General features: G+C 39.6%; 1 protein-coding gene across 1 annotated transcript in view; it reads right to left on the minus strand.

Moving 5' to 3' along the window:
• Positions 1 to 5,766: 5,766 nt before the first annotated feature.
• LOC123700040 (ubiquitin carboxyl-terminal hydrolase 32) overlaps positions 5,767 to 26,685 on the minus strand; it is a 31,394-nt gene continuing 10,475 nt past the window's right edge. The window contains exons 5-24 of the mRNA XM_045647146.1: positions 22,973 to 23,250; positions 20,837 to 21,026; positions 19,631 to 19,816; positions 19,214 to 19,371; positions 18,997 to 19,137; positions 17,910 to 18,004; positions 17,386 to 17,709; positions 15,635 to 15,746; positions 15,079 to 15,204; positions 14,432 to 14,843; positions 14,189 to 14,303; positions 13,832 to 14,010; positions 13,307 to 13,392; positions 11,574 to 11,875; positions 11,102 to 11,293; positions 10,633 to 10,793; positions 9,257 to 9,378; positions 8,686 to 9,024; positions 8,117 to 8,509; positions 5,767 to 7,750 (exon numbers count right to left, since the gene is read on the minus strand). Of these exons, the coding sequence (XP_045503102.1) occupies positions 7,502 to 7,750; positions 8,117 to 8,509; positions 8,686 to 9,024; positions 9,257 to 9,378; positions 10,633 to 10,793; positions 11,102 to 11,293; positions 11,574 to 11,875; positions 13,307 to 13,392; positions 13,832 to 14,010; positions 14,189 to 14,303; positions 14,432 to 14,843; positions 15,079 to 15,204; positions 15,635 to 15,746; positions 17,386 to 17,709; positions 17,910 to 18,004; positions 18,997 to 19,137; positions 19,214 to 19,371; positions 19,631 to 19,816; positions 20,837 to 21,026; positions 22,973 to 23,250 (4,160 nt within the window). The 3' untranslated portion in view covers positions 5,767 to 7,501. The remainder of the gene's footprint in view (positions 7,751 to 8,116; positions 8,510 to 8,685; positions 9,025 to 9,256; positions 9,379 to 10,632; positions 10,794 to 11,101; positions 11,294 to 11,573; positions 11,876 to 13,306; positions 13,393 to 13,831; positions 14,011 to 14,188; positions 14,304 to 14,431; positions 14,844 to 15,078; positions 15,205 to 15,634; positions 15,747 to 17,385; positions 17,710 to 17,909; positions 18,005 to 18,996; positions 19,138 to 19,213; positions 19,372 to 19,630; positions 19,817 to 20,836; positions 21,027 to 22,972; positions 23,251 to 26,685) is intronic.

Below are 26,685 nucleotides of genomic sequence, written 5' to 3' on the forward strand. Positions count from 1 at the left end.
TGAAGTGTCGTATATGAAGTGTCGTGTTTGAAGTGTCGTGTATGAAGTGTCGTGTTCGAAGTGTCGTGTATGAAGTGTCGTGTATGAAGTGTCGTGTATGAAGTGTCGGGTGTTGAGTGTCGTATATGAAGTGTCGTGTATGAAGTGTCGTGTATGAAGTGTCGATTTTGTAGTGTCGGGTGTTAAGTGTCGTGTTTGAAGTGTCGTACATGAAGTGTCGAGTTTGTAGTGTCGTGTATGAAGTGTCGTGTATGAAGTGTCGTGTTTGAAGTGTCGTTTATGAAGTGTCGATTTTGTAGTGTCGGGTGTTAAGTGTCGTGTTTGAAGTGTCGTATATGAAGTGTCGTGTATGTAGTGTCGTGTTCGAAGTATCGTGTATGATGAAGTGTCGATTTTTTAGTGTCGGGTGTTAAGTGTCGTGTTTGAAGTGTCGTATATGAAGTGTCGAGTTTGTATTGTCGGGTGTGAAGTGTTGTGTTTTTGGTGTCGGGTGTTAACTGTTAAGTGTCATCTTTGAAGTGTCGTGTATAAAGTGTCGATTTTGTAGTGTCGGGTGTTAAGTGTAGTGTTTGAAGTGTCGTGTATGAAGTGTCGTATATGAAGTGTCGTGTTAAAAGTGTCGTGTATGAAGTGTCGGGTGTTAAGTGTCGTATATGAAGTGTCGTGTATGAAGTGTCGTGTTTGAAGTGTCGTGTATGAAGTGTCGTGTATGAAGTGTCGAATTTGTGGTGTCGGGTGTTAAGTGTCGTGTTTGAAGTGTCGTATATGAAGTGTCGTGTATGAAGTGTCGTGTATGAAGTGTCGTGTTTGAAGTGTCGTGTATGAAGTGTCGTGTTTAAAGTGTCGTGTATGAAGTGTCGGGTGTTGAGTGTTGTATATGAAGTGTCGTGTATGAAGTGTCGATTTTGTAGTGTCGGGTGTTAAGTGTCGTGTTTGAAGTGTCGCATATGAAGTGTCGAGTTTGTAGTGTTGGGTGTGAAGTGTTGTGTTTTTGGTGTCGGGTGTTAAGTGTCGTGTTTGAAGTGTCGTGTATGAAGTGTCGTGTATGAAGTGTCGATTTTGTAGTGTCGGGTGTTAAGTGTCGTGTTTGAAGTGTCGTGTATGAAGTGTCGATTTTGTAGAGTCGGGTGTTTAGTGTCGTGTTTGAAGTGTCGTGTTTGAAGTGTCGTGTATGAAGTGTCGTGTATGAAGTGTCGAATTTGTGGTGTCGGGTGTTAAGTGTCGTGTTTTAAGTGTCGTATATGAAGTGTCGTGTATGAAGTGTCGTGTTTGAAGTGTCGTGTATGAAGTGTCGTGTATGAAGTGTCGTGTTTGAAGTGTCGTGTGTGAAGTGTTGTATTTGAAGTGTCGTGTATGAAGTGTCGTGTATGAAGTGTCGATTTTGTAGTGTCGTGTATGAAGTGTCGATTTTTTAGTGTAAAGTGTGTGTGTGTTTTTTAGTGCAAGGTACGATTTTAAGTTGCAAAAACGTGAGGCGGTACGCAAGGTACGATTTTATGTTGCTAAAACGTGAGGCGGTACGCAAGCGACGATTTTATGTTGCTTACACGTTCGGCGGCATGCAAGGTACTATTTTATGTTGCTTACGCGTTCGGTGGCACGCAGGGTACCATTTTATGTTGCTTAAACGTGAGGTGGTACGCAAGGTACGATTTTATGTTGCTTAATCGTGAGGCGGTACGCAAGGTACGATTTTATGTTGCTTACACGTTCGGTGGCGCGCAAGGTACGATGTTATGTTGCGTACACGTTCGGCGGCACGCAAGGTATGATTTTATGTTGCTTAATCGTGAGGCGGTACGCAAGGTACGATTTTATGTTTTAAAAACATGAGGCGGTACGCAAGGTATGATTTTATGTTGCTTACACGTTCGGCGGCACGCAAGGTACGATTTTATGTTGCTAAAACGTGAGGCAGTACGCAGGGTACGATGTTATGTTGCTTACACGTTCAGCGGCACGCAAGGTACGATTTTAAATTGCTTTAACGTGAGGCGGTACGCAAGTAAAGATTCTATGTTGCTTACACGTTCGGCAGCACGCAAGGTACGATTTTATGTTGCTTACACGTTAGGCGGCACGCAAGGTACGATTTTATGTTGCTTAAACGTGAGGCGGTACGCAAGGTACGATTTTATGTTGCAAACATGTTCGTAGACCCGCAAGGTACGTTTTTATTTTGCTTACACGTTCGACGGCACGCAAGGAACGATTTATGTTCCAGGCACTTTAGGTTGCACGAATCACACTCGGACTTCTTGCTGACGAGTTACATCTACTTATAAGCTGGAGGTATGAGTGTGCGTACAGATACGTGCATCTGTATTAATAATTTGTGCTTTTATTTCTGCTGGTTCTTATGATTCTCATATTAATTGCGGGAATTATATCAGTCTGTTTGTGATGGGTTTTTTTTTTCTAGTTGTGTTGTGTTAAATTATTCATTTATCTGTATTTTTGTACAGGAAGTGGGGAATGCGGGAGCGTCCCTGTCGTTCAAACAAACTCTTCAGCTTTATAATATTAGTATAGATATAGATTATGTACTTAATAGAGAAAGTTTGAAATATTAAGGTTTTAAAATCACTCTACGCACAGAAGGTTCACTCCCTAACAAAAGTCAAGGCATGACGAAAGATTTTGAAATCCTCTTCCATAATGTGTGTATACGTTTACTATACAAGAAAAACCCTATATTTCGGTAATATACTTAAATTTAACGAAGATAAAAGCCATTTTTCAAAAAATATTTATTAACTGTGCCAAAACAGCTCGCAGGTGTCATGGCGTAAACGTGACGTCACTCTTTCGTAAATACGTAATTATTTGTATGCAATTTAAGAAAATTAAAAAAATATTTATTTAATAAGTGTTATAGAAACGAATTTCAAAGTTTATAAGTGGTGTGCAGTATTGCAGTGTGAATCCACATAAAAATAATGCTCAAAAATGTGTTAGTAATTATTTCAAGCGAGAAAATAATAAGAAATGATTGTATAAAGTTGGCGCGGAGAACCCGAAACCACGTATTCATGAATTCGCAATTATATTTCTGTTCTGAGTCGATAAAGCATACGTGAAACAATAGAAAATAAATAAAAATGCGTATTCTCAACATATTCATAACAACAAAATACATCTGACGTGAGTTGTTTACTTAATCGTGACGTCACGCGTGTTTTAGTCAAAATGGCCAACTGTAGAATTTCAATGTTTTATTTTATTGATAATCTCATTAATCTTAATGTTTTTAAGATTTTTAAGTCACTATATTTAATTTATTTATTATACATTTTCCCTTAAAAACACTAATACGATCATTTATGGATACTGTCGTCATGCCTAGGGTTGGTACCAAAGAGTATAATAATATATAGGGTAGTTGGTACTCGCCGCTGATTTATCATAAGGTCTGTAAAGCTGGCGATGAAAAATTTGCGAAATTAAAAAAAAAGAAACACCAAAATTTGTTACTTTTTTGTTGCTAACGATTTTGTTGCTCAAGCCGATCGCTGAAAATCAGCAACAGATCTAGCTTAACATTAAGGTAGCGTGAAGAAATCTGTTAAAGGGATGGATCGTTTGATAAATGCAGGTGAATTTGTTGCTAATTTGTGGCTTCAAAAAAAAGTAGATTTTGATTTTTTTCAATTGCGCCAAAAATAACACTGGCCACGTCAGCTACCGGTTTTCTAGGAAATCGTCCACGCCAGCTTCATACATAATATGTATATTATAGGATTACTTGTAAAACACCAGCAACCTCGCAGAACAAGATAGCTGACATCATAAGTTACAAACATTTACGACTATTGGCATAACGCAATAAATTATTTTTAAATGATTTTTTAAGCTATGTTCTATTCATTATCGAAAGGACGACGCGACGCCCTCGCACGCCTCTTCTTGTTTCGTTCGCTTCTTGTTTACGTAATTTTTCGTAGAGTTTATAATATTCAAACGGAAAATTAAATGAATATTTATTTTTGTATGAAAATAAAATCTAACAAATTATCAAGTCGTAGAACAAAATAATGTACTACATATTAGGTAATACAATATGTTGTTAGCTATCTTGTCCTGCGAGGTTGCTGGTGTTTTAGAAGTAACCCTGTATATTCGTAGTATAAGTGCATCATTTAAGTGTCAACCACATTTATTAGTATTAAGAAGTATGAACAATAACACTAAATACTTCTTCACTACATAGCATAATAGATAGGGAGGCGAGGTAGCTAAATGGCGTAATTCAACGGCGTCGCCGAGACTTATCAAAATCGAAAGATAAAATAATTTTGAAAAGAAAAGCTTCTATGGTAAAAACCATTTTAGCGGTGGGTTTGGCGTGTACGGATTTTCAAAAATGTAAAAAAAAACAGTAACTTGGGCATTCTCGAGCGCGTCAGATATTCATACTACGTATGCCCCAAGTGCCTCTGATAACAATGGTATACTAATCTGCCGGTTTGCGGGGTGGGGATAGGCATATATAATCGTCAAAAATGCACAAAAAAAAATTTACTCGAGCGCGTCAGATTTTCGGAAGGGGTGTTAATTAGGCCCCAAGGAAGCTCCCCTTAAAAAAACTGACGATTACGGCGTGACGATAAGTTACGATGAATTTTTGAAAATGCAGAAAAAAAAGTCCTTTTGAAATACTCGAGCGCGTCAGATTTTCATAGGGGAGGTTTATCTCGGTATCCTGAAAGCATATTTTCTTAATCTGACAAAAATGTTGGTGGGTTCTCTTAATCTGACCGAAAAAGGTTTGTGGGTTTTTTTTATCATCGTTATTTCATATCAATTTTTCTTAACACTCTCAGTTTTCGAGATGTACTCAAAATACCGGGAGTTTGAGTTTTTATGATGCTTCAAGTAAAAAAAGTTTTAATTATGGACAAAAATGAAAAGAGACCTTTTTTTGGAAAATAAAATTACCTTTTTTGTTTATTTAAACTTCTTTTTTGGAAAAAGTAAAGTTCGCGACTTATATGCTGCAACGCGTTTTTCGGAAGACGAAATGGCTCCTCCAGACTTCCGGTCATGCGGAAACCGGCAGATTTTGTAGTTTTAGTAAGTTTTAGATTATATTCTTCAAAATAAAAATAAAAACAATCGCGCTCGAGAATGCCGGATTAACGTTTTTTTTTTACAAGTTCGCGACCCTATAACTCGGCGGCGTCAAGGACTTATGGTCAGATTAGTTAAATTTAGTCTTAAAACACTAAAATCAACCCCCAATATCTTAATCTGACGCGCTCGAGTATTTCAATATATCGATTTTTTTTTACTAATCTGATTGTCTATCGTAGGCGCGCGTCACTACATATAGAGCTAAATAGTTTACAAGGTTGTTCTATTAGGTCTAAGGTATCTCTCATATCTTAAACTGCCACGCTCGAGTATTGCAGAAAATTCCCCTATTCGCCTCCCTATCTATAAAATAGTCGCTTTCTGTCCCTTTGTATGCTTAAATCTTGAAAATTACGAAACGGATTTTGATGCGTTTTTTTTAAATAAACAGATGCTAAAGAAAGCAGGCGAAGCTGCGGGCGGTAGCCGGTAAGCTGATATATAACATTGATTATTGATGAAGGATTGCATGCATGGGATTTGCATGATTAAATTACTGTTATATAAAAATGTTTATAGATGTGATATTTGTAGAAATCGTATATGTACATTACATGAGCGGATTCAAGTTGTTTTTTAAGTAGCATGACATAATAAAACACAAAACTATAAAATAATAAATTTATTGCACAAAGATAATAAATTAAAATTCAGATAACAAATTAATTATAATTATTTATAGAAATTTTTATTGAAATTAAAGAATTATTACATAAACATAATACATTATAAGCTAATATTAACAGTTCCAATACATCTATTTATACTTTCACATTCGCTTTACACCTAACATAATAATATTATATACACATTTTTGGTGAGACTATGACGAGTACGGAATAAGAAAAACCGAACTTATGAGATAATACTTATGATTGTGCAAACTTTAGAAATACTTTTGTATTTCATGACTGAAACATGGCACTGATTAATCAATTTAGCATTTTCCTTCATATACATAAAGTAGGGCTCCCTCAATCACAAGTGACCTACTTGTGTTCAATATTCAACTTGCTTAACGAAATCTAGTAACAAAAAATATCATCATATATTGGAATTTAGATATATACTAATTATATGTCTCTGTATTGAATTCATTATTTCTCTAACAGAGAAGTAAGTTGTCTGTCACAACTTTACAAAAAAGATAATTTTGTTGTAAAGTGCCTATACCAAAGATTTAATATAATATACAGTGCTTACAATACATATGCTACAAATCGGACAAATATTTCATTTTTTAACAATAGTTTGATGACATAAAGCTATATAACAATCGAAATTATCTTTATAAGGTCCAGTATATCCTGAATATTTGCCATTTTAATTGCATGACTATAAATGATTATACAATCCAATAACATATGAAAGAAATTTAAATTATACAATATCTTTTATTAACATTATATTATCATTTATATTATTAATAATAATAGTAAAGTATGTTTTGTGTTTTGATCATGAGAATAGTGTAACTATATTGTTGTATTTGGATACAGAACTAAAGTGTATGTTCGTTTGAGCACAGATAACTAAAATTACTTATATGCTTCAATAAAATTATATCTAACACAGCTGTTTACTATTTTAAAATGGCGCTTAATATCTATATAGAATGGAGTAACACAACTGACAATTAATGTTCACTTCTATAACACGCAACATTTGATTATAATAATTTATAGCCTTCATTATTTGTACAATTTTTAGCACTCACTTGGGTCCAAATAAACATTTATGAAGTAATTACACATGTTACATATCTATATTTAATAAATGGAACAACATGCATGAATCGTTATGGAATAACATAGACATTATCGTCTATGAAGGAATGACGCACGTGTATGGTCCCTTTACCACAGTTAATGAGTTTTCAACGAAAGAGGCGATCAAATAAATCAGCATACACGTTGATAATGAACATCTAAATTATTCGAAGCGTTCTCATGTTCTATTTCCGGCCACAGAAAATATCGTGTACACTTTATCGTCACGATATGTCGCAACGACATTTATTACATATTGTACAATGTGGATCGAATTCATTTGGTTCGTTTCAACTAGCTGCACGACTGGCGCTCTTATCACAGACTATGCGTTTATACCGAGATATCTGTATTTATATTATAATATATATTTATTTAACGTTACAACTAATGATTTGATCGTATTAAGTAAATATCCATATCATAAACCATTGAACACTACCGCGATAATGTTGAGTTTAGTTTGACATAGAAAAGGTGAAGTGCGTTGCTATTTCAAAAAGCCGCACGCACGCACGTTCATCAACAACGTATTGTTTAGAAAGGAATCGGGTGAGTGCACACGTTAGTGTGGGGGCGGGGCGAGTGTGGGGGCGGGGCTAGGCGAGCACGCAGGCGGCGTCGGGCGGCGGCGGCGGGGGCGGGGCGGGCGGCTGGCTGGGCGCGCGCGGCAGGTAGGCGGCGCCGCGCAGCCCCTGCCGCTCGTAGAACAGCAGGTAGGCGGCCGCCGGGTCCACCGCCGGCGAGCTCAGCGCGCGGCACGACGAGTCGTTGTAGCACAGCCACGCGCCGCTCGGGTGCCGCGCGTAGCACACGTAGTGCCCGCCGCTCAGCTGCCCCGTGTGCGACTGCCGGACACGCAACGAGTAGTGCACACCCACGCGCTCATGTACACATACACACCCACGCGCTCATGTACACACACACACCCACGCGCTCATGTACACATACACACACCCACGCGCTCATGTACACATACACACCCACGCGCTCATGTACACATACACACACCCACGCGCTCATGTACACATACACAAAAAGATAATTTATGTAAAGAATAATATAACTTTTATTGTGAAATATAATACAAAAAAATTATTGCAATCATGTTATTACTATTATAATTTTATACTTAAAACAACGTTTTCAAACTCGTTCAAAATCAATAAAATGTTTTCAAACATACAATAAATACGTTATAAAATGTAACTCACCACAACCGCGTACAACCGGTACTTCAAATCGAAGGGGTCCTGCTCGGGCACGAGGTGGTGCTTGTGGTAGTCCACCAGGTTGTCGTCCTGCACGGGCGTGGTGAGCAGGCTGCTGGACTCGAGCCGCCTGCGCGCCCCCCGCTCCCCCCGCTCCCCCGGCTCCCCCCGCCCCCCCGGCTCGCCCCCCGCGCCGCCCCCCGCCCCGGGCTCCTCCACGTCCACGAGCAGGGAGGACTTGCGGCGGGCGCTGAGCTCGCGGTGCCGCAGGATCGTCTCCTGCGGCACGGACGCGAGGTACGGCGTCGGGTCGAAGTCGTGGAACGGGAAGTTCACCACCTTCTGAGATTTTATCCACTTGTTGTTCACGTACTGGAACCGCTTCAGGTGTATTATCTGAAACGGATCATAGTTTAAATGTTAATTTCGATATGACCCCTTTTTTTTAGACATTTCAAAATAATCAATTATCTTATTTAATCATAGGAAATATTTTGATTTAATTTATTTTTTGATATATTTTGAATTTAGAAACAATGGCGTATAATTGATATAATAGTGTGTGTACTGACGAGCACGGGCGGCGCGCGCCACAGCTGCAGCTTCTTGGTGGCGGGCTGCGCGGCGCGGCAGGCGGAGCAGCGGTAGCGCTGCTCGAGCCGTTCCTCCGAGGTGAAGGCGCGCAGGCAGGTCGCCAGGTCGACCGCCGTGGCCGCGGCCCGCCGGCCCGCCGCCACGGACGCGTGCTCGTGCGCCGCCTTCTCGCGCGCCGTCTGGTAGCGCAGGTGCAGCGCCGTGGGCTCCCAGTCCACCGCCAGCAGCAGCCCGCGCGCGCCGCCGCCCAGCACGAGGGCTGTGAACTCCGCCGGGCTGATCTCGCCCGGCGCCTCCGAGCTACCTCGCACTTCCGTCTGTAAAATTAACTAAATGAAATATGTAAAAAATTGGTGTATCATTTACTAGCTTTACTTTCGGCATATTTCTCAAAGACTGACAAAGTTTTGTTCAAAGCTCGATTTGGTCATGGTAAATTTGTTAAATAAATAACAGCTACGCAGTATTGCGATCTCATTTACGTACATTTAAAAAATTACTAAATTTGTTATGAATTATTGTGTAAAATGGTGAAAGGTGAATGTTGACCTCATCGAAGCTGTCCCGCCCACTGCTGCGGCGCTGCAGACGGGCGCGCGCGCCGGGCGACCCACCCGCGTCCAGCCGCGTGCTCCAATACGTGCGCGCGTGCGGGCTGCTCTCCACGGGCTCTGTAAGTTATTTCCATTCAATTATGGACATCATTTTTCTGAAAACTGTACAAAGAACGTTTGTTAATTTGCATTAGCGAAATTAACTGGAACAAGATTTTCTTTGTTGATTCAAAACTATCATGTTTAAATCACGTGAAGTTGGCAACTAACTGAATAAAAATGAGTGTTTCTCAATTCTATTCGATTGTACTTACTAGGTTCGTACCAGAATGTACCGCTTTTTATTTCATTTGTACCGATTGATTGATCAATCGATAGATCAATAAACGATCAATCAATCGAATGAATCGATCAATCAATCAATCAATCGAATGAATCGATCAATCAATCAATCAATCGATTGAATCGATCAACCAATCAATCAATCGATCAATCAATCAATCGATTGAATCGATCAATCAATCAATCAATCTATTGAATCGATCAATCGATCAATCAAATCAATCAATAAATAGATTGAATCGATCAAACAATCGATTGAATCGATCAATCAATCAATCAAATCGATCAATCAATCGATCAATCGATCAATCAATCGATCAATTGGTACAAACGAAATAAAAAGCGGTACATTCAGGTACGAACCTAGTACAATCGAATAGAATTGAGAAACACTCATTTTTATTCAGTTAGTCGAATTTTCTTTAGTATCTTCATGTATATTTATATAAACGTGAATATTAGTTTTTTGATATATTGGTTCTGATAACGGTACAATCCGGTACAAACGAAATGCTTTGAGTTAGCATTTAAAAAAATACTGTATTTCTAGGTCGGCATCGAACTATATAACTACGACCCTAGGTTTCCCTCCACCTCTTCGGGGTACAAACAAAATAAAAGCGGTACATTCTGGTACAAACCTAGTACAATCGAATAGAATTGAGAAACACTTATTTTTATTCAGTTAGTTGCCAACTTCACATAGGTGTTTAAATCTTGTAAGAATCCAATTCGACGCTTAAAATTATTGCGTATGAGTGGTCCGTTTAGACTTTGGCATGTTCGGGCCATGCAGCTTACAGTACGGAATGTGTGATGTGCGCGGTACGTGTCGTGTGTGTAGTGTATGTAGTATGAACGGCATGTGCGGCGTGTGGAGCGGCACTTGCGGCGTATGCTGTAAAAACATCGAGTGTGGTATGAGCTGTACAAGCAGCGAGTGTGGCATGTGCTGTACGTACGGCGTGTGCTGTACAAGCAGCGAGTGTGGCGTGTGGTGTACGAGCAGCGAGTGGTGTGTGCACATACCGGGCGGCGGCTGCTGCACACCAGCGAGCAGCAGCGGGCGGTCGTCGTTGGGCAGCGCGCAGCCGCGGCACAGCGCGGGCCAGCCGCAGCGCGCGCACCACGCGCCCGCGCCGTCCACCGCGCGCAGCGTGAACGGGAACTCGTAGCCCAGGCTGTCGTCGCTGCAAACGGGGATCACATTTGTTTCAAAAATCATTTTACATTCATTTTATAGCTCTATAAACGTCAAGTGCGTATATTAAAGTAATAAATTTGAAACCATTAGGCAGAATTAAATAAAGATTCAAATTGAAAGTAATCGTTTTAATTATAATTGAGCCTCGCATAATATATTATATGCATATGGCAAACTTGTGGCTCGGAACGTGAACGGTTACGAACTAAATGTGCAGTGTAAAAAAAGTAAACGATAAAGTTTTCGAATGATATCAGCATGTGTGCGTCGTTATCGCAACGTGTGGGCGGTTACCAGTCGGTGGCGTGGTTGTGTCGGTCGGCGGCGGGGCGCGCGGACAGCAGGCGCGCGAGCTGCGCCCACACGGCGGCGTACAGGCGGCGGGCCGGCGCCCCGCGGGCCAGCGGCACCAGCACCGGCGCGCCGAACAGCACCGCGCCGCGACGCTGCCACGGCAGGAAGTACGCGTCCGACCGCACCTGCTTCCTGCACATAAACACGACACGATTATTTAACATAAATATAAAAATGGTGCTAAATTATTGTTATTTTATATTTTGATCATACAAAATAGCTTCTAAACGAAGTTTAGTTATAAATAAATGTTTAAATTTAAAATAAATATAAAACACATTTAAAGCTAAAAATGTCACACCATTCAATTATGTAGTTCATAAAAAATTAACCCTAATATGTGAAATATCAAACACACATAAAAAACGTCTGTAAAGTGTGCAAATCACAATTATTTATCTCGCACACTAACCTATGCACTGCAAACAGATAGTGCGTGTACTCCTCCTCCTGCGCCGGCTCGTCCAGGCGGTGCAGGTCGGTGGGCGAGGAGGCGCACTTGCCCCCCGCGAGCGCTCCCCCCGCACCGCCGGCCCCCCCTCCCCCCGCCGGCCCCGCACCGCCGGCCCCCCCTCCCCCCGCCGGCCCCGCACCGAACTCCCCCCCGCCCCGCGCGCCCATACGGGGCAGCGTGCGACTGCGCAGCTCGCTCGGTCGTCTGTCGTACAAAGTGCTCGGCGGACTCTGGGACATAAGAATTTCCGATCTCGACCGCTGAAAATCATACGTATGCTTCATTTCGACACTTTCCTCTGGGAATGAATACGTCATGCCTGTGCATTACACGAAAATGTGTCCATAAATAAGACATTGAATATAAATACATACAAAAAATCTTACATCACAAAGTTCAACTTAAAAACTATGTAATACTGAAACAAAAGGCACAAATAAAAATGGTGTTATTTAGCGAGCTATCACCGGTGTATTAATAGAGACACGTCTACGTGGGAATGCAAAGACAAATTGCATCGGTATTATAATATTTCACACTACGAATAAATATTAGCTTAACCGAATCAATATCGATACATAAACTCGGCGCAGTTAATCAACCCAAAGTGCAAACAAACACACGAATAAAAGAACAGTGCAAATACACCAAAGATATTTGTACATAGAAACGCCAAGTAAATGTTTCGAAAAAAATAACAATATCACTATAAAACAACGCGTAGTGGCTTCGAATATAGATTCAGAAATAAATTTAGGTGCAAAAGTTTTGTAAACTTTATTTTGTAAGCACTATTATTGAGTAACATATTCATTTGTTATAGATCAAAACCACAGCGCGTAAATATGTATAATTCTAAGATTATATAACTGTACAAATACTACTAATCTACGAATATAATTTAAAAGCGGAGCCGCCCAAGTCTTTGTCTTTACCTCTCTACTTTGTGTTTATATTTACATTTTGTGGGGTTGTGTATTTACATCGGGCTCTACTGTAATTTTCTTTCGAAAAAAAAGTCATTTAATATCAGAAAAATGTAAACTGACATGTCTCCAAAAACACACTTTATTCAAAATAATGTGTATCTTTTTATTTATTTTTATTTTTATTTTTCTTTATTGGAATATAATATTTATTCAGATACACACGTAAATTTACATTATTCCTTTTCTTGCAATAATCTACTACATAATATGTACAAATTCTCCTCTAGCCTCAAACGCGTGCAAACTACAAAATGTCGTATTACCAGTACCGATGTATTGACTCGTTGTTTGTTATAAATCGTGATATACAAATATTATTCTGAAAAATATCACGTTCGTCGAATTAATTCATTTTTGCTGCAGATATTCATATAGCTCTCATTTTTAAATAACCGTTATTTATTTAATATAACTGAGCAAAAGCTCATCTTAACATATACAACAAAACATATGCCCGCTTCGAAGGACCAAATGCATAAAATATAAATTTACGTTCACAGTTCACAGATACCTTTGTTGTCGTAAAAAAAATCTCTTTTAACGTCAAAGCTTAATAAAATCAAAGCTTAATAAAATCGAATTATTTTTTTTGTCCCTTTCCATTTTAAAAATCTCTATAGGTCTAAACTAATACTCTATAGGTTATGGGTTGTGGGGGTGCGAGGGGGTGTGTGGGGTGTGTGGGGTGTGGTGGGGGCTAACCTTAAAGCAGAAGAGTGCGGGCATGCAGAGACTGGAGGGCGGCGCGCCCACACTCACCTCCGCGCTCTCCGACCGCCCGCCGCGCTCTGCACAACAACATAGAACTTTTACTCACAATAATTCACATGAAGTAATTAATATTATATCAAAAAATGAATAAATATGCCGTTTGTCTATCGTTTGGCTCCACAAGTTTTGATGTTGAATATCCAATGATGTGATATAGTTTTATTGGTGTAAAAAAATAACCTTCTATCAGTGATGTCTTGTTTCTGAATGTGACGTGACGTGTCGTGATGTGTAGTGGCGTGTCGTGACGTGATGTGATGTGTCATTTCGTGATATGATGCGATGTGATGTGATGTAACACGATGTGTCGTAACGTTATTTGATGTATCATGACGTGATGTTCTGTGATGTGTGGTGAAGCGACGTGATATGGGATGATGTAATTACAGACATCTCCAAACTAAACGACCGAACTGAAGTGGGCGCTAATCACTCGCACATTACACGCATACTGACCGTCTGCGGCGTGCGGCGTGTGCTGCATGTGCGGCAGGTGCGGCAGGTGCGGCGTGTGCCGGCGGGCGGTCAGCGGCACCTGGTAGGCGAGCAGCTCGCACGCGGTGCTGCCGCTCACCTTGGCGCCGTCCTCCAGCAGCGCGGACACGCGGCTGTTCGACACCAGCGCCAGTAGCATGCTGCACATTGTGTTCATATCAGCTCCATTTTACAATTGAAGAATAAAGTAGTAATATAAGCTTTTATGTTATAAAAGAGCAGCAAAATTGAATTTATTGAAATACCTTGATAGAATAATAATTATAAACAATATAAATATGGGTAACATCTAAATGCCTAATTTGATTGAATACTTACGCATCAGGTGAAAGTCCACATAGTTCAGATAGAGATTTCTTCAAGTCGTAATACGTGCCTTCGGAGTTAACTCGTACTCCGTACTTCACTGGCACTGATCCGTCCAAGAGAATAACTGTAAAAAAAATATCATGTAAATTTTTCATTATTCATCAATCATTATTTAATAGTGATTTTTTGTATTAAGTACTTATTTTTTACAATTTAAATCTTTCCCATATTATTATGTGTAATATATAGTACCTTTGACCTCAGCGCGCACGTAGGCCTCCATGGGCAGCGGCAGGCTGAGCATGTTGAAGGTATCGAAGCGCAGCGACTCGTGGCCGCACACGGAGCAGCGCACGCGCGACTTGAGCTGGCCGCAGAACAGGTCCGTCATGATGGAGGCGTTGCGCGCCGCGTACTGCGCCCACGCCTCCGCCGCCAGCGCCGGGTCGGGGCGCCGCGCCCCCGAGCCCTCGTCGGGCGGCTGGGGCGCGGGGGCGGGCGCGGGGGGCGCGGCGCGGTTCAGGTCCTCGTGCAGCGCGTCCAGCAGCCAGGCCAGCAGCTCCTGCGCGTCGTGCTGGCCGCCGCCCGCCAGCGCGCGCGCCCAGCGCGACACGCACCAGCGCACGCGCAGCGGCGCCACCGACCGCGCGCCGCTCGTCCACACCTGCACACGCACACATGCACGTTATACAAGTGGATACACATAAAATGGCATTTAAATGTTAATTAATACTCAAACATTTATTTATTCAACTAGACATCGAATAGAAGCGGTTTTTAATCGTTAAGATACAGAAAAAAAATCATTATTTGCTAATGATATTTGAATATTTGCTGATTTATATGCACATATTATTAAGCGAAATGTATGTATAAATGGTTATAGTACGTCGACTGACCTCCTTGCAGAGCTCCCCGTAGCGCACGGCGAGCGCGCCGCCGGTGCCGAGCGGGTTGGCGCTGTTCACCTCGTGCAGGTGCAGCCCCGAGTTGAAGTACTCGCGCAGCGCACTCGTGTTCCACACCTGACGTCACGCAACATTGTACATAATTCTATCTTAACCTATTGAGCCCCGAGCGGCCCGATCTGACCACTGTGATTCCGGGGGCTGAGTTATTAAACAACATTGACAAACATGGTTTAGAATAGACAAAATAATAATTTAATAAAACTTTATCTTAGTGAGTAGTAATATAAAAAACTATCATAATTATTAAAAAATTACACTTAAGTATTGCATAAATTAAAAAAAAAAAACATTGTCAATAATACGTTTCAATTTATATCAATGTAATATAATTCGAGAAAACGTATAAACTACGTATGTATCTGTGTGCGTGCGTGTGCGTATCTGTGTGCGTGCATGTGCGTATCTGTGTGCGTGCGTGTACGTGTGCGTGTGCGTGCGTGTACGTGTACGTGTGTGTACGTGTGCGTGTGCGTGTGCGACTCACGGCCTGCAGCGCGGCGTTCATGAAGCAGGTGTTGCCGAGGTTGTGCAGGCCGGTGGCGCCCGCCAGCTCCGGCGCCGTCAGCGTCTCGCGCCGCTCCGACACGCGGCACGAGCTGAGTAGACATCAACATTTGTTTATTTATTTCATTTGCTAACAGATTTACATCTTATATTTATAATATATTTTGAATATGTGACATAAATTAGCATGCATAGCAAGATGTAGATCCAATTACAGGTAAATACAACATGCATTTTGAGTTGTATCAAATTATAGCTTCTAATCACGTCAAACATTATTCTAATCAGTATAATTTTTATGTAAAACGCTTTTGCAAACAAACTAAGAAAGTGGATGAACATTTGTATTTATAATGAAAAAAAAGTTATACATACTCGAATTTAGATTTGTTGTCTAAAATTCGTGAATATCGTATTATAACATTTATTGTACTGCTGTACAGTAATCCAAAATTAATAATGCACATGCAAATCTTCGCTAATTGTCGTATTTCCGAAGACACTCGAATCATTGAATCGTAAGAGCCCTAAACAACGAACTTGCATTTTACACCTTGTTCAAAAGAAATAGAAGTCAATTCATGGTCATACACAATCAAAAACAAATCGGGCGGTAGGTGACGGTAGCCTGTCAGTCAAAAAACTCAAAAAATCGTCAGTTGTCTTTAAATATTGGTGGTGACTGCACGTGTTCTCTCTGTGTGGAATTATATAGAGCTGCTATTACGTACCCTTCTTGGTTTTGTTTTTAAAGGTGAATTGAATTAATCGATGAAATGATTTACACAGGTGATGGCAGTAGGGAAAGTGAAAATGAAGAAGAGTTCCGATGTATCTAAAATGTCAGAAATAAAGATAATCCCTGATTTTGATTGTTTTTATTTTTTTTGTAATTGTCATAATATTGAAGAATGATCAGTACTGTAAATACTTTTGAACTGAGATTTTAATGATAAGATTTACATATATGGTTTAAATATAAACCTGTGTTTGAAAACCATACTTTATCTACACTAATATTATAAAGAGGAAAACTTTGTTTGTTTGTTTGATTGTGATGAATAGGCTCATAAACTACTGGACTGATTTTAAAAATTCTTTCACCATTCGAAAGCTACATTATCCACGAGTAACATAGGCTAGGTTTTATCCCGGAAATCCCACGGGAACGGGAACTATGCGGGTTTTTCTTTGAAAACGCGGGCGAAGCCGCAGGCGGAAAGCTAGTACAATATAAATTTTGTATTATTTTAACCTTCTTTTCTTCCATCATTACACCAGCTTCAGTAAGACACTTTAAAAGTACTATAAATTTTCCAAGTAAATCAATCCAACAAAGATAATATATTCGCAATCGTGGGGTTATACTCGCTATTTACTTACAAGGAATTATCGAAACAAAATCGTTACTTACCTACAAATACATATTAATCTCTTTTAGCACAAAACATATAATTTGACTAAATTATGCATGAAGAAAATGCATTTAACCGCTCTATATAGATATCATCTTCGGACTCTCCGAGAATATGACAGTTGCCGAACAGTGACGAAGATTTCTATGCGCATTATTACTTTTGGATTACTGTAAATGTTAACGACGGAAAAAAAATATTTATTTCTGCGCAAATAATTGTAAAATTATTCATCATAAAAAATGGATCAGGATTTTGCAACGTTTTACTATGTTCCACGAACACAAAAAAGTGTATGGCTAGTGTGGCTAGTTACCCGAGCGCGCCGATCTCCTCGGGCCAGGTGAGGTCGGCGTTGCGCGTCTCGAGCAGCAGCGGCGCGCCGTCGGGCAGCTGCAGCGCGGCCAGCGTGGGCCGCTCGTCGTCCAGCAGCAGCGCCCCGCCCCCCGCCCCGCCCACAGCCCCGCCCAGCGCCCACAGCCGCGCCGCGTCGCGCGCCAGCCCCAGCGCGCCGCACAGGAAGTCCAGCACCTGGCGCACCGTGGCCAGGCGCGAGAAGGCGGCCGTGTGCGCGAGCCGCCGCGCGGGAGCCCCACCCGCCCCCGCCCCCGCGCTGTACGCCGCGCCCGCTGCGCCCGCGCTCAGCGCGCTCGCGCCCATTATGCTCGCACCTACATTACATATAAACATTATTTAGCGGGACTATTATCATCAGAAATCTACATCTGGTTATTTTTCCTTATTTTTTTTAATATTTAACAGTTATCCTGCGTAAAAAACAAACATCTCTCCAATTTGTCTAACGCTAATCGGAGAAGTATGTCACATGCGATATATAACCGATACTCACGCTGCGCGTTAGGCACGTGTCGATATATTTTCAGCTGCAGCGGGTACAGCTCCAGCTCCACTTCTGAATTTGGCGGTCGTATCACCTGGAAATTGTTACTATAGTTTCAAACATCTCTATAAAATATATTTTATTTAATAGATTTCAAAATTCACGGATTATCGAAAATGTACAAATTAATGAAAAAATTTGACTTAAATAAATCATATATTTTGTGCACTTTGCAGGGTGTAATCGTTAAGTGTGCACACTCGATTATTCCGTAACTATTGCAGATATCAAAGAACTTTAAACTGATATAGAAAGTACTTAACGTAATGAGTAAAATGACCATAATTATTTTTTAAAAATAAAACGAGAAATATCCAAAAATGTTACATTAAACGCCCCCATACATTTTATTTCCAATACATTTTGTATTCATAGCAGATTTTCGAAGTGACGTCCTCATTGTGCAGTACAATGAGGAGCTCTATTTACAGTTTCGAAAAGAAAAAGCTAAAATCTTTCATATTAAATGTAAATGGGATAGTCATATCTCATACTAAATGTATGGGAGGGTTTCAAGTTAATTTTTTTAGATATTTCTCGTTTTATTTTTAAAAAATAATTATGGTCATTTTACTCATTACGTTAAGTACTTTCGATATCAGTTTAAAGTTCTTTGATATCTGCAATAGTTACGGAATAATCGCCTGTGCACACTTAACGATTACACCCTGTATACAGAATGCAACGTATAAAGTACATGTACGTGTGAAGTGGGGCGCCCGCTGTGAGCACAAAGCGCAATGTGTAGTGTCTCGTGTGCGGTGTACAGTGTGTACAGCGTGCGGTGTACAGTGTGTGCGGTGTACAGTGTGTGCGGTGTACAGTGTGTGCGGTGTACAGTGTGTGCGGTGTACAGTGTGTGCGGTGTACAGTGTGTGCGGTGTACAGTGTGTGCGGTGTACAGTGTGTGCGGTGTACAGTGTGTGCGGTGTACAGTGTGCGGTGTACAGTGTGCGCGGTGTACAGTGTGTGCGGTGTACAGTGTGTGCGGTGTACAGTGTGCGGTGTACAGTGTGCGCGGTGTACCTGTCGGGGCAGCGGGTCGGGCCCGCCGTACCACAGCGCGAGGGCCCGCCACAGCGCGTCGGGCAGCAGCTCGAAGTCGCGGTGCTGCGCCAGCGTCACGTCGCGCCGCAGGTGCCCGCCCTCGCCCGTCAGCGACCGCACCTGCGCACAGACACGGGGGGGTTACAGTCTGCGGCACGTGTGTGTGGGGGGAGGGGGGGACTGCACAGGGCCGCACCTGCAGCGCGTCGGGCGCGCGCAGGCGCGAGTTGTCGATGGGGCCGGGGTGCGGGGGCGCGCGGGGCGCGGGGGGCGGCGCGCTGCTCACGCCGCTGCTGCTGCCCGCGCTGCACACCGACGCGGTCTCCGCGCGCCACATCAGCGAGCCCATCGACTCTGCAACCAAACATTCTAATAAATGAATATTCCTTTAAAAAAAAAATACTCTTTTATATCGTACTAACTTTTCACGCGCCTGTTTGACCTATTCGTAGAAAATTAATTAAATTTTGTACTAAAACTTTCCTAAAGAACAACTCAATTTATTAAAAGAAACTTAATTTACGTAATTTTAAAGTTTAAAGCACACCTACACATACACATAACAACTGCAACTTTATTTTATTCTATGCATCGAAGCGGTGTGTACACTGACCGGTGGAGTTGGTGGTGAAGCTGTCGTCGCACACGATGGCGTCGTCGAGCGGGCGGGCGGCGCGGCAGCAGGCGTGCGGCGCGGCGGCGTGCTGCAGCCAGGCGCCCCACCACTGCGCCGCCACCAGGTACCAGAACTGCCCCACCGCCAGCCCGCGGCACGTCTCGCGCCGCAGCCACCCCAGCACTGCGCAACCACTTATACTTTACACCACAAGTAACAGTCAACAATCAAAACGTTAGAAAAGAAAAAGACGGGTTGCACTCCGGGAGTGCCGGCAGAAGTGAAAACTTGATTATTAACGTTCAGCATGTTTGATATTTTGGAATGGTATCCGTCTTACGCATGGAATATAAGGGCTAAAAAAAAATCCGTCTTACGCTTTTTCGATCAGGTCACGTGTCCTGACGCGAGTTTAAGATTTTATACCCAACGCCGCTAAAGAAGTTTTCACTTCAAAATAACATATAAATTCAAATGGATTGAAATGAAATTTACAAGATCCAACTCGAAGGACCTTTCCTAAAATCGGTGAAAAATAACTTATCTGAATAATATTAAACGGACTTAGGTAAAATAAAAACAATAGCAAAAACAACTTTTATATGAATAATATGTTCAGTAACAGAAAGTTTTTCAACAGATAATTCGTATATTATTATAATCTCTTCGACGACAAATATTATCACATAACTGTAACTGTTGAATTATAACACAACTGCACTTGATTATCACTGATAAAATATAATTGTTAGACGATGTTTCGATTGTTCATACTTCATGTGAAGTACTTATATCTGGTAGACCGCGTCTAGTTTCGTCCTAACAAGTGTTTTACAAGCAAAAATAGACGCTTATATAATATGATAATAGCTACCTCAATATAATCCTAAATATTTAATCCTAAATTGTTAAATAATCATATTAGAATGAATAATAAACAATATTTTACCATTACCAGATTAATTATTTGCTTTACTGCACAAACACAATATTTCATTTTAACCTATTTTCAAAGATGTCAGGTCATTTGGGAAATATTTCCAATCCGAGATTAAAAGTTTAAACGGAAGCTGATGTTAAATGGTCACCACTGCCCATTAAAAATTGTAACACTAGTGCTTTTTCAAATTAAATAGGCACTTTTGACTTGGGCCTGTATGAAGAAGATGCACGTGAGAGTTGTACCCCTGGGTGGCTACGTACCGATGTCCCGCTCGTGGTGCTTGCAGGCGGGCCGCAGCCCCAGCACCACGTGGCACACGTCGAACAGCAGCTCCAGGAACGGCGTCACCAGCGCCGCCGCGCTCTCCACGCTCCACATCAGGAACTCCTCCGCCGCCAGCGCCGCGTCCGCGCCGATGCTCTCGCATTCCACCTGCTCTTCTTCCGTCTCCTGGTCACATTACAGCATTACATCACTAACGAGTACGAATGCGCAAAGTTAAATTCAATTTGTCTGGAGCTTATCCACATCAATTCTAGAATAATTTTTAAAGGAAATGTAGAGGATACGAAAAAGTAGAGAACCAAAAAGTTTGTAATCTTTACCAAACTACATGATCAAGGTGTTGGATATTGATGCTTTACAGGAGTGTAAAGCTGCGTGTGTTGCTAATTCAACATGGGAACAAATATGGGCTAGACACGTGACAGGAGTAAATTCTATTTTTAATATGATAGATCGACATTATAGTCTAAGATCCGGCTGCAGGATTAGTGCGCTCATCGGTTTTTTGCTGAAAACCGAATTTTTATGTATATTTATAATTAGGAGAATATATATCGACTAGGTTGCCAGTCAAAATTTGGCCGCAAGCATGTTTAATTAAAATTTTTCTAATCGATTTTTGGGAAAAAAATTCGTTCACTTGTTTTTTGAATAAAATGTAGTCTACATCACGGCAAATGATATAAAGATTCTAAAAATCACGGTTGCCGCTTTTCCCCTGGCCGCAACATCTTGGCAGCCTGGTGCAAACAGGTATAATTTCGATTCATTTTTACGTTCATAACGTACATTTATGAATCATATATCAAATTAAAGCTAATTTTTTTCTATTTATTATCATATATGGTTGCCTAATTAAATCCGGCCGCAAATAAGGGTTGCCGGCTGTTAAAGATGTTGAATATTTAAGGTTGAGTGAAAGAAAATATGTCGTCCTTTTCAAAATGACAAATTTAAAAAGTAATATTGATTTAATATAATTAACAGCCGATCCTCTCTTTTTCTCGTTGTTTCGCTGCCGCACGCGAATGCGTCGGTGTACTAATAGGCGTAAATATTTATAATTTTTAACAGCCGGAAACCCTTATTTGCGGCCGGATTTAATTAGGCAACCATATATGATAATAAATAGAAAAAAATTAGCTTTAATTTGATATATGATTCATAAATGTACGTTATGAACGTAAAAATGAATCGAAATCATACCTGTTTGCACCAGGCTGCCAAGATGTTGCGGCCAGGTGAAAAGCGGCAACCGTGATTTTTTTGAATCTTTATATCATTTGCCGTGATGTAGTCTACATTTTATTCAAAAAACAAGTGAACGAATTTTTTTCCCAAAAATCGATTAGAAAAATTTTAATTAAACATGCTTGCGGCCAAATTTTGACTGGCAACCTAGTCGATATATATTCTCCTAATTATAAATATACATAAAAATTCGGTTTTCAGCAAAAAACCGATGAACGCACTAATCCTGCAGCCGGATCTCGTACTATTATCATTAGTACTTTAGCAGAGCGAACTTAACTTTAGGTCCTTTAAATGTGGTGATAAATTTTGGTATTTGTGCCCTACTTTAAAATAAATTCAATTATCATATATTGTTATTAAGTTCAGGTCAATTTGACAAAGGAAATAATTAGCGTCCTAAAATATTATAGATTGCCTTCCAATGTTTATTAGAAATGGAACAATAGCATATAAATTATATCTCTGTTACATTCACGTTTCTAAGCAATCTTATCAAATATCACAATAATTCATCAAATATTTTAGTGACCGATATAGCCCGTTTCCAATTTATCATGTAAATTTTGTAGGCATTATTGACGTTTTTTCTTATTTAATCTGCTGACCGGTCCATTTATTAATTACTTCAATTAATTTAAATAATATTAAAGAATAACAATAATATAATACAACTCAGATACGCTGTTTTATGCACATAATTTAATTTGCTGAAGAAAAGAAACTTATTGTACAAGTATTCGATTAGTTCCTAATAAAAGAAGCTGGTTAGCGTAATGAGGTGCTACAAACGCTCGCCATTTTCACATAATTTAAAAGTGAACTTGCTGAACTCCCCACACGATAGCCGCAAAACTCACCTGATCCAACGAGATGATATTCTCTTCATTCATGGGCCCGAGCTGGAACACTGGCTTGTCATTCTTGGGTATAGTGACCAGCTTGTCCCGCAGATTGAGCAGAATGACCTCAGGGTCGAAGCTCTTGTCCGGGTCGTACTCATCGGAGGGCGTGGAGGCCCGCGAGCCCTGGTTCTTGAGCGCCTCGTTGGCGACCGTGCACAGGATGCCCACCATGTCCACCAGCTCCTTCTTGTTTAGCATCCCATCTCTGTCCAGATCGAACACTTTGAAGCAAACTGAAATAGATATATTTTAATGGAACATGTTGTTCGGATTGTTTTTGTTTTGAGCGGTTTCAGTATCAACATTATTAAAAATACAACTTTGTCTTAGGCAGCAAAAGCTGCTGAATCAATATTGCTAAGAACCCCTTTCAAATATGTTGGAATACTTATATGAAAAATTGTTACCGATATAATAAATTTTAGTTAATAAATATTTTTATCGTGACTTAATAATAAAAAATAATATCGCCTAAATTTCATTCAATATGTAAATTAATTATTTGTCCAGATGCGGATGTAAAGCTACAATTATAATAATTATTAATTCATGATTTCTTAACAATACCTAGATAAAATAAAAAAATATTTTTATAAATAGTTTAAAATAACTTCAACTTCAATACGACGACAAGACAATAAAATATAAAAATCATAGGAAATCAGAATAGTTTACGAAATTGGGATTTGGGGTACAATTGTAAATCACGATACCAAAACTTGTATCAGCAGATTAATGTAAACAATTAAATTGCAGACATTTTTATCAAACAATCATTGTAATTAACAATGCAGTGGCCAAACGATTTTCCGTTTAACAACAAAGAAAGGTCAATCATTCCAAAATAGCCATAATTATCAAGACGGTTTATCTCATCAAATGAAAATGAAAATGAAAAATTTCTTTATTAATTACAAGAAATGTTACATAATATAGTTACATGTGCTGCATTGAACCCCACACTAGGATCCCCTGTGTTGTGGGGCTCAATCTCTTTCGCCGTATTAGGTACATAAAAAATATTTCCAAGTTTAATTGCCATTTAAATATTAAGTGTGCATGTGTGCGTGTGTGTATGCGTGCGTGTATATGTGTGTGTGTGTGTGTGTGTGTATGTGTAGATGTTGTATGAGTGATTATTTTAATAGTCAGTAAATGTTTAAATTTATATTTTAATCAAGATATTATTGTAACGAGATTTTCAGTTTCTAAGTAGTCTAGATTTAATAGCCAATTTGTAACACATTTTTTACAGCGGAACTTGGTCATAGGAAAGATATTTAGTTTTTTGTTCATTATGGAGTATAAGTGAGGTCCCATGAATATAAACGCCTTGCTACCGAAAGTACTGATCAACAATACTGAAAACTAGTATACTTAATTGAAAAAACAAAAAAATAGAAATGGATAGATTACATATTATCTATTCTTTAGTAGGTATCTCTACCTTTTCTTTCGTAAAAAGCTACTATATAAAAAAATTTTGCCTTAAAAACTGTAACTGATTTTATTTGTGATATGATTAAAAAGGGGACATTCATTAACCATTTTAAGAACAATAAATATTTGCTAGAATATTTGTTGGTCTTTTCCGCATGGTGGACTGAGTAATACACAATCGGATTAAGCAACACAGTCATTATTATAAAGAAAAAAAACTAGAAAATACGTGTTGGAGACGGGAGAACCCTGATAAATTAAACTGCCTATGACAATGATTAAAATTTTCATAAAATGAATGTGAGGTTATCAATTATTAATACAACACAAGTAGTAATAAACAGTTCAACTGTCATTGCACATGACTTCCTGTAATATGAATGATTTTCACCTCATTTATATTTTAACTTGAAACAAAATAATACAGGAAAATGTACCTGATAGAAATCAGCATGGTTTTGATACTACGATAGTTTCGCAGGATACAATTACGCCGGTTAGAAATCTAACGTCAGTCAATGCCAAGTAAACAATTCATCAGTTTTAGTATAAACAGCATTTTTTTTTACTGAAGTTAATGTTTAGTGATTTCACACACTCTTATATTATTTAACTTGTAAACTTATTTAAGTATTATCACAGTTTTGATCATTCACTTGATCGAATTGATTAAGATTGATATGTAAGGGTGATATTAACATATTATATTCAATATTATTAAATCTGCTTTTAGCCATTTAACACTATAATCAAAAAATTAAAAAAAAGGCTAAGTGATAGCCTAAAACCACAACTTGTTTTTCTATTTTCAAGGGTTCTAAAACATTTTTGTGCTTCACGGCAGTTTAGGCTTCTAATAGTCTAACAAAAAAATTGCAAAGCGTCCAACAACCATTCTGCATTATGCAATAGAAGATAGCGATATATTCATCAGCTATCGGCAGCAATGACAAGTAATTAACATGATAAGTGCAGATAAAACAATTGTCACTGCGAGAGACTGCGCCTTGGCCTATATACTCCTGGCCTTATTATTTGCCTTATGCAACTGTTTATTTACCTTTGTAAGGAAGTTGGAAATGAGATAGGTCAGAACAATGTCCCAATCGACAATCATTTATGCATAGTTATTCATTCTTATTTTCGTGAATCTTAAAGTTTAGAAATGGTCCTGATTTATCCAGTTACAGATAGGAAATTTTCTTATTCTTCAATATCAAACATAATTTTTATCTATACGCAACGGTATCTCAAAATATTAATATCTAAGGATTCAATACTAAATTAGGAAGGATATACAGGACAGGAATCATTATTTTTGAATATTAAGGAAAGCGTTTTACATGCTTTTATAGGCATAGGTAGTTCTTTAATCCGTGCATTGAATATTGAGTTTAGTCGGATAATGCGGAAAATTTACTTCATTATAGGTCAATCTACTTATAATAAGCCGCAAATGCTCAACTCATTTAACATTTTTCCTTAACATATTTTGTGAAGGGACATTGTTTAATGACTTGTCCATTGATTATTTGTCCATTGGTACTTTGTTAGGTATACAAGTTTGTTTGTCATGGTTTCTATAAACAAAACAAAAACCATCAATGTCCCTGAAATTTCGTATCGATTTAATATTATTGTCCATCTTCATTACATATTCGTCGGCGGACAGCGGAGTTCTACATAATGGAATGTAATGAAATAATAATTCAGACGTGGATATATTATAAAGACTAGGAGACGACAAACATAAAGTTTGATTCTGAAATTTCAAAGAACTACATATTTTAAACCTCTAGTGTTTCTTTTTCGATTAGATTCGCTTGGGAAGGCACTTTCTTTCGCGAATTTGATTATTGTATGTTATCATTTGTCCATATTTCCCGAAGTATCTTACAGCAGATGCGTATCGCGGGACCTGCGTCAACACAAGATAAGACCTCAACATCGCAAATCGCAAATCTACACCACAGGCGATATCGCAAGCCAATGGAGTCGTGTCGTCACCACGATACGCATCTAGCTTCTGTACTATCGCGGTGCGATCTGCCCGCAATATTTGTAGAGATTTACTGTTCGTCCATATCACTTGTTGTATTAACTAACAATTATATTATATATAAGTCGCTACACATTAAACAGTTATGCGAAAGACCTTGAATCCTTTCTAAAAATAGAAAACTCTTATTGTATTTACTATGATTGTGCTGACTTGAATATAGACAAAT

This window comes from Colias croceus, chromosome 19, assembly GCF_905220415.1.
Source record: "Colias croceus chromosome 19, ilColCroc2.1".
NCBI classification, from domain to species: Eukaryota; Metazoa; Arthropoda; class Insecta; order Lepidoptera; family Pieridae; genus Colias; species Colias croceus.